General features: G+C 34.0%; 1 protein-coding gene across 5 annotated transcripts in view; it reads right to left on the reverse strand.

Moving 5' to 3' along the window:
* LOC114291999 (transducin family protein / WD-40 repeat family protein) overlaps nucleotides 1-5,408 on the reverse strand; it is a 33,034-nt gene extending 27,626 nt beyond the window's left edge. For 2 of the 5 annotated variants that reach the window (XR_014333936.1, XM_028235903.2), the window contains exons 1-6: nucleotides 4,991-5,190; nucleotides 3,956-4,086; nucleotides 1,928-2,012; nucleotides 1,097-1,150; nucleotides 880-971; nucleotides 666-769 (exon numbers count right to left, since the gene is read on the reverse strand). Coding sequence is in view for 4 of the 5 variants with exons in the window: in XM_028235903.2 (XP_028091704.2) it covers nucleotides 666-769; nucleotides 880-971; nucleotides 1,097-1,150; nucleotides 1,928-2,012; nucleotides 3,956-4,086; nucleotides 4,991-5,038 (514 nt within the window). In the remaining variant the exon portion in view is untranslated. Of the gene's footprint in view, nucleotides 1-665; nucleotides 770-879; nucleotides 972-1,096; nucleotides 1,151-1,927; nucleotides 2,013-3,955; nucleotides 4,087-4,990 lie in introns of all 5 variants that reach the window. The other 3 variants (XM_082876744.1, XM_082876747.1, XM_082876754.1) reach the window with 3 other exon arrangements.
* Nucleotides 5,409-11,364: the final 5,956 nt, after the last annotated feature.

Here is an 11,364-nt window from a genome sequence, read left to right on the forward strand (position 1 = left end):
GAGAGACGATCGGCAAAAAGAAATAATTCAAAACATCTGAAAATTTAGTTATTTTTGTTGTTAATGCAGAATAATGAATTATCCATTCTACATACCACCCACCAGGAAATTTTTTATTATTATTATTACACCTTAAAATGTCCTTCCATACTTAATGCTAATTTTACATTTTTTTTTTCAATTTCTTGTTTGCATCATGTTGGATTAAAGGCTTTATTGCAATATGGGGTTGCATTTGAAGGAGACTGTTAGAGAGGTCAATATTCATTGTTGGGCCCCTTTTCTAATTGTTTAAACAATTGCTAGTATAGCTCAGATACCAATTCAAAAAATAAAGGGGCAATGCACACACACATAACTTGGATTTGAGGTGTGTGCTTGGAATATGGAGACAACAAATTTGTTAATGTAAGATTTCAATAATATAAGAAGTCATGACCTGGCACAATGGCAAGTGTTATCTGCCCCTAACCTCGAGGTTATGGGTTCAAGTTATGGGAACTACCCTCTCCACACAAAATTAAAATAAAAAATAAAAAGTGGGGTAAGGCTACCTACCGAGTATCTCTCCCAACCTCTACTGTAAGAGCCTTTTGTACTAGCTACAAGTTTTTTTAAGATTTCAATAATATCACATTACCAGGAATGGAAGAATGAGTCAGTACCAGTTATAAGATTTGCAGGAATGTGATACGGCAATTGTAGAATTTTTCCTTCTTCAGCATCATACTTCAATACAGACAAAAAACCATACTCATCTCCAACATACCTGAACGTAACAACAAAGAAACAATATTTTAGGCTATAACCAAGTTAAGCTCTCATTTTCAGCCAATTACTACTGAATTGAGCGGCAAAACAATTTTGGCAGTATTTTACATGTAATGGGTGCCATAGATAACTGAAAAAGCAGTTATGTTTGACTCCCACTTTAAATTAGAAGCTATACACCTGCGTTCTAGATCCCAAACCTGCCAAAATCAAAGGTGTGTCAGCAATTAAAAGGGAGAAAAACAAAAGACTGTATGCAAAGATAAAGACAGATTATAAGTCATAATTGCTTCACAAGATCAACTTGCCTACAGAAAATCAGTACCTGAAGTTCATTTTCATTTGAGACACTGGCTAGAAACCCTTGGTTTTCTAGGAACTGTAAGAGAATAAAAAAACAAAAAGATTATAAAAAAAAAAAAACAACTAGTATCATTAAACAAATTGTGGCCGTTTCATATTTTTCTGTTCTCAAAAATGTTTCAATGGCATCCTCCAATTCATATTTCAACAATCAACATTTGACATCACAAGGGCATACATTGGACACATAAATAAACTAAATGTAAACAAATCACTTGCATCTCAGAAAACAAATATTCCCTCCATCCCAAATTAATTGTCCCCAGAACATCAGTTCTTAAGGAGACATCATTTAATGCATGCACATTCAACTACATGCATAAAAAGTACGAATTTTCAAAACTACCCTCCATCCATGTTTAAGTCGGTGTTTGAAATTATTATTTTTTTATTTTAATATATAAAAGGGGGCATGTAGGAAAGATAGGAATTTCCTACATTGATTTTCCAAAGTAGAATAAGTGGACATCCAAAGAAAGACAAAGAAAAAACAATTTCGATGAATGGACTATCATTCAAGGATTTAGATGCATTAAAAAAAATGTGAGTAAGATATATCAAGCAATCGCAAAGAACCAGCAAAACATTTTTTTTTTTTGATAAATCCAACCACAGCAAAATGTGTGAAACAAATCCAATGCAAATGAAGGAAATTGCACTATGCGGAGTAAGTTAAGAAAAACCAGATCAAATTCAACTATGTTGATGAAGGACTACAACGAAATTTGAAATGTAAACAAGAAAGAAAAGGAAAAAAGGAAAGATGATCATTTTGTGCATCTAGCTCCCAGACCTGTAAGTTTTTGAAGGGCAATGGCTTGGAAGATAAGAGAAGTCCTTCAATATTATCACCACCAATCACTTTAATCCTACCATCACTGCAATGAGCATGAAAGAAGAAAGTCATTAAGCAAAGGAAACCAGAGAAAATTAACATTCAAAAAACCATAATCAGTGCCTCATAATGCTGGATGCCCATCTGTTGGTTCCAACAGCTACTACATGATGTAGAACTGCTCTAATTGACAAAATTTCAAATATTGTTCAGATATTTGTCTTTGGAAAACTCGTAACCATAAAACTTATGTGATTCATTAAATGAGGTCCCAGAGAGAGAGAGAGAATTACTAATAGATAGAATCATGAAGTTTGGTTAATTGTTCCCAAATGGGAACTTAAATTCAACATACAGAAGTTCAAATGGGGTCAACATGCAAAGGTCATCTTTTCCTTCTTCCCCCAAACATTAATTAAAATATTGGTGGTGATATCATTTCAAACGTGCAATCAAGGTTAAGTTACATTTTGGGGAGGGTCTAGAGTAAGTCAATCCCTTATGTTTTTGTTTTACTTCTCTTTGATTGCATAGGGCTGACACTCCTTTGGTGTTCTTTTAATAAAATCTTATTTATATAATAAAAAAATTACAAAAAGTAATTAAGGTTGACAACTATGTTTTGAATTGCCTTCTTATGCCATACAGATTGTGATTACCCACCCAATTTTAGCTAATAATTGTGATACGTTGACATCACAATACATAAACTGGGCCAGACTTGCTAGCGACAAAGCAAATTATGAAGTTAAAAGAATCACATGCACAGTTGATGCAACCAAGTATTCTCTTAATAAATTAACGATCTCTTTTTCTTTAGATTATTTGGTAAATATTTTGCCTCAAACTTATTCAAATTTAAAAGCATTTGAATTGACCACTGAACGAGGAAAATGTTCATGTACTATTGTCAACTAATGATGCAGAGAGCATGCAAACAAGGACATAGATTAAGTTAGATGACGGAGGACAGCTTTAGAAAACTTAACCTAAGGCAGCCCAAAAGTAGACTTGTGGTGGGTTTAGGGTAAGCAGGGATTCTAAGTTTAAGATTTTAAATGGTAGAAGAAGGTTTATAGAGTATATGGACAGAAAGGACTTCTCAAAAATTACAGGTTGCAGGATTTTCAGAAATCATATGATTAGTGGGCCTAGAAAACAACTATTTTAGAGTACAACAGTTACATTGATGGCCAATGTGTAGGATAAAATATTAGGGTTCGTTAGGCTTGATTTGGTAGTGTTTCAAGGCTGAAAAGGGCACTATTTGGGGATTGTAAACAGTAACCCAAGAACAACAAATGAGGAATAAATTATAGGAATTCAACCTAGAACTCCAAAGGAATGTATCACACAAGTTCCAAAAGCTTCTTATAATTCTTTAAAACTCAACTCCATAGAATGAAAGATTTACATAAATAGTTATAGGTTGTTGGCTCTCCTAATTACATTAATGGTTATAGGTGGTTGGCTCTCCTAATTCTACTATGACTAGGACTTAAAATTCTAGGAAATTTTGACTCTTTGACAACTAGACTATTCTAGACTTAACAAAAACTTCATATTTGACCCAATGGTTGGCGGCTGCTTTTTCCAAATTAACGTTCCCAAGTTACTGTTCAAAACCTATATTTAAAACCCAAAACCCCACCCAATCAAGCCTAAATCAAATCCAACCCTTTTGCCTATCTTTTGGTCTTCAATGTAACAACTAAACCTCTAATTGGTTTTTGTCTAAAGGCCTCCAAAAGTTAATTTTCTGAAATTAACTATTTAATTTTGGAAACTAAGCACATTGCAACCCTTTTCAATCTCCAAAACCTATAAGACTTCTTTAACATGTAAAAACCTTTAAAGCATAGATTTCTGTATCCAAAACCACCACAAAACCAATAGTAAGCAGCCTTAGTCTAAGCATCCTAACATAGTCCCACATCAACTGAACTTAATGTCATTTAATAATTAAAAAAGAAAAACATTACTCACAGTGTCCCTATTGCCAGAAGGCGTTGAATGGGATCAAAAGCAAGAATTGATGCAGTGGACGGGATCCCAAAGTGAACAGAAACACGTGGATCCAAGTCTTTCAATGTTACACTTCCCTTTGGCACACTATGCTGAAGAACAAAAAATGGATGTAAGTATTACAATATATTAAATTATAGACATATAGCAAAAGTTAAAAAATTTGCAACCCACATTGCATATCTACATTCACATTATAGGATGTGGGTGAGTAATTAAAAGCATAAAAATAATAAAAAATTGTAAAGAGGGTGTCTTTGACTTGGATATTTTGTTTTCCCTAATTTAATTATTAGAAAAGGTCACAGGTCGTAATGCATTTAGGAAGTGTTGGATGCGATTACATGTTCCAATATATTTACTTCTGGCTGGAAAATTGGGTACAAGTTAAGTTCAATTATTCTCAGCACCGAGTAAATAAAAGAAGTTCTTAGCGTATGCTTACTATTTCCTTTTGTTTTTTCCTACTCCCAAGTCCTAAGTGCTTGATAACTAGCAACCTCAGCGATATATGATCCAGAGGGCTTTTTTTTTTTTTTTTTTAATTTCAAATCCTTCATTTGTATTAATTTAATTATAGAAGCTTCAGTTATGAGGCTGCTTTTAATTTTCTAATTGATTTACTCTCAATCCATTGATCATCCTTTTCCTTCTCCCCTTCTTCCTTCATAAATTTAATGAAGTGAATATAAGTTGATCTGTTCCCCCCAGTAATACAAATACAAATAACCTGATCAGATATCAAAAATTTCAGTTATCAATCTTTTTACCAACAAGAATCACAAAGAATCAAGCATCCTTTTTTTCTTCTTTTTATTGGAATCATAGCAGCAAAATCTAAAATGCCCCAAAAATATTTCTCTCTTAATTTTATTTTCCCTGTGATTTCTCAGCAACCAAACAAAAGAGAACGAAAGCAATTGCGCACACAATTAGGTATTGACAAACAAATGACAATTTTGCAATCACTATCGAAGAGGAATTTGAGAGATATACCTGAGGAGAGTGAGTGACCTTGTTGAATAATTTGGCCAACGTAGCCATATATACGAGAATCGACGAGCTCAGCGTTTGTTGTTGTGATCTTCTTCGATTGCTTGGCCTCTGAGAATCTCAGGTGGCTTGTGGATACATCCCTAGGCTGAATAAGTCTTCATTTGGCAAAAACATTTTTAGTTGTCTTTTTTAAGTTGATTTTTGTCTCGTCTACCAACGGGTTTTTTTTTAGTAATTTTTTGGGTTTTTTAATTAAAATATAATGTAAAAAAATTAGTAGGTTTAAAATGATTTTTTAATTTTTTTTATAAAAAAAAGTGTAAAAAGTAGGGAGAAAATAATTTTTTTGACTTTTTTATATAATTTGTTAATTTTTTGATTTTTTAATAATTTTTTGACTTTTTAACTAAAATCACCACTTGCCAATAGGGATGGCAATCTGAAACCGGCCCGATGGGGACCCGACCCCCCGATCCCGAATATAACGGTTATTCCCCGAAAAATACCCCCGACGGGCCGGGGATGGTGATAAAAAAAAATTCCCCGATAATTTTCGGGCCGGGGACGGGGATACATGTTTCAGTCCCGGCCCGGCCCCGGCTCCAGCCCCGAACCCCGGCCCGAGCATGCCCCGATCAGTCCCCGTGTGTATATGTCTCAGTCCCGTGTGTATATAGATATATATGTTTAGAAATTAGTGGTTATGTTATTATTTTATCTCAACCACTCTCTCTCTCTCTCTCTCGTTCTTCTCTCCCCCTTTACTCTCTGTGTGACTGAGAGATGAGAAAGAAGCGAAGGTCCAACCCTCCGTCGCCTCCTCCCCTCCTCGCCTTCACCACTGTCCTTCATCGCCTCTTCTCCTCCTCCCCGTAGTCCACTTCGCCCATCCGTGACTGCAACGTACACAGACTTCGATCTACCTCCGATCACAGACTTCGATCAACTCGCTGTGTTGATCTGCCAAGACTTCGATCTACCTCCGACCACAGACCACAAACCACAGACTTCGATCAGTTTCTACAGCGGTGGATCTACCTCCGATATGTTTCTACGGGGGTAGATCTGCCTCCGATCTGTTGCTATGTTGATTTGTTGATGAAGATGAAGATGTTGATCTGTTCATATATATATATATGTATGTATGTTTATGTATATATAGATTCATATATACAGGTTTAGATTTTTTAATTTTTTTTTAAGTTGATGATGATTGATGATGATACTGGCAGTGACGGGTTGGGTGTATATATAGATTCATATATGTTTATGTTTATGTATATATATATTTTTTTAAGTTGCTGATTGAAATTCATATATATATATATATATATATGTTTATGTATATACAGAGTGTTGTTTTTGTGTTTTAAAAAAAAAAAACAAACAGGTCGGGGATTTTCGGGGTCGGGGAAACCCGAACCCCGATCGGGGGCGGGGGTGGGGGGCCGATAGGGTCCCCGTCGGGGATCGGGGCCGGGGCCGGGGAATTTCTCACTATCGGGGATCGGGGACAGGGAGGGTGGTCCCCGGCCCCACCCCGCCCCGTTGCCATTCCTACTTGCCAAACGAGTCAGTTTGGAATTAAAAAAAAAATTAATTGGTTTTTTTTTTTTGAAAAGAAAAAGTAAAAAAAATGTAATTTGAACCTGATATTTTATTTTATTTTATTAAATTTTTAATTAATTTTATCTTTTAGTAGCTGTTTTAAGGATAAAACACCAACAAATCCCAAATTGTGAACTTATACACTACCTGTCTTTTTTCTATTAAACCGAAAGGTCCTGAAACATGCAAAATATCAAGGTTATCCTCGAGCATGTGCGTTTTCAATGTTTTAATTGGGGGCAAAATGGGTTTTGGGTACTGGTAAAATTACTAATTTGGACATAGAGCACACTATAGGCTTTTTTGGTTTCTCTCGTTTTTTATCGAATCTCTCAACCTCTAGAAGGAAAACATTGAAGATTAACATTTCCACATTTTAACATTTTCATTATGATATATTGAAACTCTAAATGTGTTTTTGGATATTTCGAAAGTATATTTGAACAATTCCACATTGTGTTTCGGTAGGAGCCCTAGACCCAAACATTGTAAAAGGTTGTGTACATTGCGCAAGTCAAAATACGAGCGCCGTGCACTGCGCTAGAGCAAGGTTACTGTCGATTTCATAGAAGATTGGTTTACAGAACAGGAGGTCGGTGATTTGTATCCCTTACATCGATATGAACGTTGTCAAAGCTGTTGACGATGACAATGAACCGCGAATGTGTGATTCATTTGCCATTGTAATTGTCGATGTTATAGAAGTTTGTAGCTATGATTTGTGATTGTTTTGTGTTGTATTTGTGTATTTATTTTGAATGTATACATTGTGCTAGATGTTTATCACAGTTTGCGATTAAGGCATAGGTCACAATCATTAGAAATGAAAATCACGTTTTCCGATAGATTACAGCGTAGTGTACATTGTCATTGGAATTCCGCACCGATGGGTTGGGATTTCAAATTTCATTTGTGTGGGTGTTTGATGTGCATATTGGATGTTAATATTACCTTTGAAATGGTAAATAAACACATTCGTGGGTGATATTTTGGATGTGTTCGTCTGGGAACATCAATGTGGATGGTGATGGTTTGATGTGAATATGTTAATTTAGCTTTATCATCAAATGATTAAATAGGCAATTGAAATGTTTGTTATGTATGGTATGATGCAATGCAATGCGTTATGTTACGTAAAATTTAAGTGCATGTGTATTTTTGTTGCATCTGCAAATATGGTAGGCTAATTACTGGATGTGGGTTGATGTTAATATGGTAATCAAGATTTCGATGTGGCGTTAAATGGTCGGACAAAACACGTAGAAGTTGGGTGGTGGTAGTTTTATGAGCACAATGCATTGTGGTACATTTAGACATGAATATGTGTGATTTATTAGTGTTTCAATTACAAACTGTGTTGTATTTTTTATTGCGCACTGAATGACGTTATGTAATGTAAATCCGGTCTGTATGGTAACATATGTAAAGATTTACACCTTTCTGTGCTATGGTGGTTTGGATTTTTATGCTTAGTTTGTCAGTTAATATTGGAAAACAGAGACATTGTTAACATTGGAGGTTGGTAGTGTTGTGTATCTAATATGACAACAGTAACGTTGTTGTTAATGTGAATTAAATTTGTTTGTGAAATTCACCATCACCACTGCGGCAGAGTTCCGAAAGGAACAAATACAAAAAAGGTAATACATCAACAACAATGAAACCACCTCACCTGTAAATCAATGCAGCAAATCTACATAAAAAGGTAATGTAAACATACGGTATCCCAATCAAACAAACTCACATAAGTATACAGAATCCACCAAATCCCATAACAAAGGGTACAAATGTAAACTCCAAACATACCAAATCAAATAAAAATATTCCTTCCCAATCAAATAGGACTAAATGGTTTATAAGAAAATACACAAGACTAAATGGAATAACATTTCTTGAATTGGGATTTATCAGTAATTTTTCCTTTCAACTCTATTAGCTTTTGCCAAATGAAGTCTAAAGCCTCGTTTGGCAACATTACTTTTTAGCATAAAAGTAAAAAAGCCAATAACTTATACCAAAAAGTCAAACATTTTATTTTCTCTCTACTTTTTACACATTTTTTCGTAAAAAAATAAAAAAATCATCACAAACATACTATTTTTTTTTTACATCATATTTTTACAAAAAAATCAAAAAATTACTAAAAAAACCTGTTTCCAAACTAGGCCTAAATATCCTTGGCATATGCATGTTTATAAGCCGTTAATGCCCTTGTTAGGCATCTCAGTTGGGAGTTATTGGGCTAAAATTGTCACAAGAAAATAAAATATATTAAAAAGTTAGTTTTTTAAAAATTAAGTTTTTTGTTTCTTGTATTTTTTTTTTTTACTGAATATTTTTTAAATTTTAAATAATTTTTTTACTTTTTTAGGTGCACCTTATTTAGATGTATCTAAATAGTAAAATATTTATGAAAAAATGTTTTGAAAAATTAATAAATACACAAAAATAAGAAAAATGCATTGAATTTTTGTTTTTTTTTTTTTGTATTTTTGGATTCACTGAATTTTTTAAAGATTTTTTTCACAAATATTATACTTTTTAAGTATATTTATATTAGGTGTGTCTAAAAATTTTTAAAAATTTGTTTAAAATATTTTTAAAAATGCAATGAAAACAAAAAAATAGAATTTTTTGAAAAGTGTTTTCTGAAAATCAAAACCAAACAAACTAATCATTTTATTTTTTCTCTCACAAAAATTTAAAAAGTCAAAAGAGTCACAAGAAACTCAACTTAAACGAGACATTTTAGCCCTCAGTTTTGGTTATTTTAAGAAGTAAGTTAAAAGCTAAAATTTTGATTTTTTATGACTATTTTTAAAAAAATATGTAAAAAAGTAGAGGGATGATATGAAAAAATAATTAAAAATCAAAAAATTGACTTAACCTCTAATTAAAATAGGCCAAAATAATTTTAAAAACAATTAAAATTAAGAAGGTGTTTGGCCTGCACTAAAAAGAGAAGTGATTGGCAGCTCAAATTTGAGCACCCGAATCCCCCCGAATTAAAAAACGACGTCGTTTTCGTCGTTTTTGATTTATTTTTTTTCAGAAGAAGAAAATCAGAAGAAAATCATAAGAAGAGAAGGAAGAAGGAGGAAGAGGAAGAAGAAGAAGAAGAAGAAGAACTGGACTGGAGGGACCAGCAAAAGCGGGCTGGAGGCGGAGGCGGAGGCAAAGGGCAGAGGCAGGGGGCGGAGGCGACAGCGGGGCTGCGATGAGGGGACGGCGGGGCGACGATCGGGCGGTGGCGACGGCTGGCGGAAGGGCTGCCATCTCTTCCTCTCTCTTCCTCCTCTTCCCTCTCTTCTCTTTCTCTCTTCTCTTCTATCTGATTCGGGAGATTCGGGAAAAAAAACATTTTCCCACTAAAAAAGTGCATTTTTTTTAACACATACACTTATTTAGATCACATCAATTAATATCTATCAACATTTTTTCTTTATTTTTATATCCATTTTCTTTACTTTTTTACATAATTTTTATAAAAAAAATTAAAAAATACACTTATTTAACTAATGCATCACAAATCACTCATAAATAAACCAAACCCACCTCCTAAGATTAATGCTTGGGAGCACTAAAAAGGAAACACTAGGGGAGCACTAATGAGGTGGCTCTCCCTTTGATGTGATGGTTGTCTCTTGTGTTTTTCTTTTTTCTTTTATTTTTTACATTTTTCAACTCATTAGAGCTATTAGTGATGGAATTTTTTAATGGTCTCTATCATTGCTGCACCTCCTAAAGGAAGCCAATGATTTTGAATGTGTCATGTCACACACAAGCACCAAACCCAATAAAGCATACGTGACGATTTGGTAAGAAAAATGGTAATGACGTGGAATGAAACCCACTCCAACTCTACGGAGTTCGGATCCTCGGCCGCCATACCCAGCGGCCCTTTCCAGCAACGCCCCAAAACGACGTCGTTTTGGGGCCAATTTTCCAAAAAAAAATAATAATAAAAATAAAAAAGAAGAACGGGGTCTGCTACTGGTTCATCCATATATATATATATATATATCTTTATATCTATAGATGAAGAAAAAGAAGAAGAAGAAGAGAAGAAGAGGAAGAAGGAGCTGCTGGGTTCTGTTGGGTTCATCATCAACAAAAAAAAAAAAAAAAAAAAAAATTGTTCAAAATCTAGATTTGATTGTTGATGAAGCTGATGATGAAGCTGATGATGATGTTGAGCTGCTGGGTTCTGCTGGGTTCATCATCAACAAAAAAAAAAAAAATTGTTCAAAATGGATTTGATTGTTGATGAAGATGATGAAGCTGATGATGATGTTGAACATGATGATGATGTTCAAAAAAAATTTTGATCGCCGATGGCCTCTGCTTTCTCTACCTTTTTTTTTTCTAATTGATTTGAATCTGGATCTAAAGGGGGAAAAAAATTGATTCCTGTGTTGAAGACCTCTGTGTTTTTTTTTTTTTGACCACCGATCTGTTTTTTTATGCATTCAAAAATTGATTTGGTCACCAATCTTTTTTTTTTTTGATCTGAAAATGATGAAGACCTCTGTGTTGTTGTTGATGAAGGTGCGTTTTTTATGATGAAGATGAACTGAATGTTGGTAGATGATGAAGACCTCGGGTGTGTTTGGATCATTCTTCAAGAACTAAATGCTTCCCCAAATTTTCCAAGAATGCTTCCCAGATTTGGATCATTCTTCATTTCTTTTTGAAAATTTACAAAGGAAATATATATATATATATATATATATATATATATATATATATATATGGATGAACCAGTA

The sequence above is a fragment of the Camellia sinensis genome, chromosome 1, assembly GCF_055761805.1.
Source record: "Camellia sinensis isolate YWXY chromosome 1, ASM5576180v1, whole genome shotgun sequence".
NCBI lineage: Eukaryota > Viridiplantae > Streptophyta > Magnoliopsida > Ericales > Theaceae > Camellia > Camellia sinensis.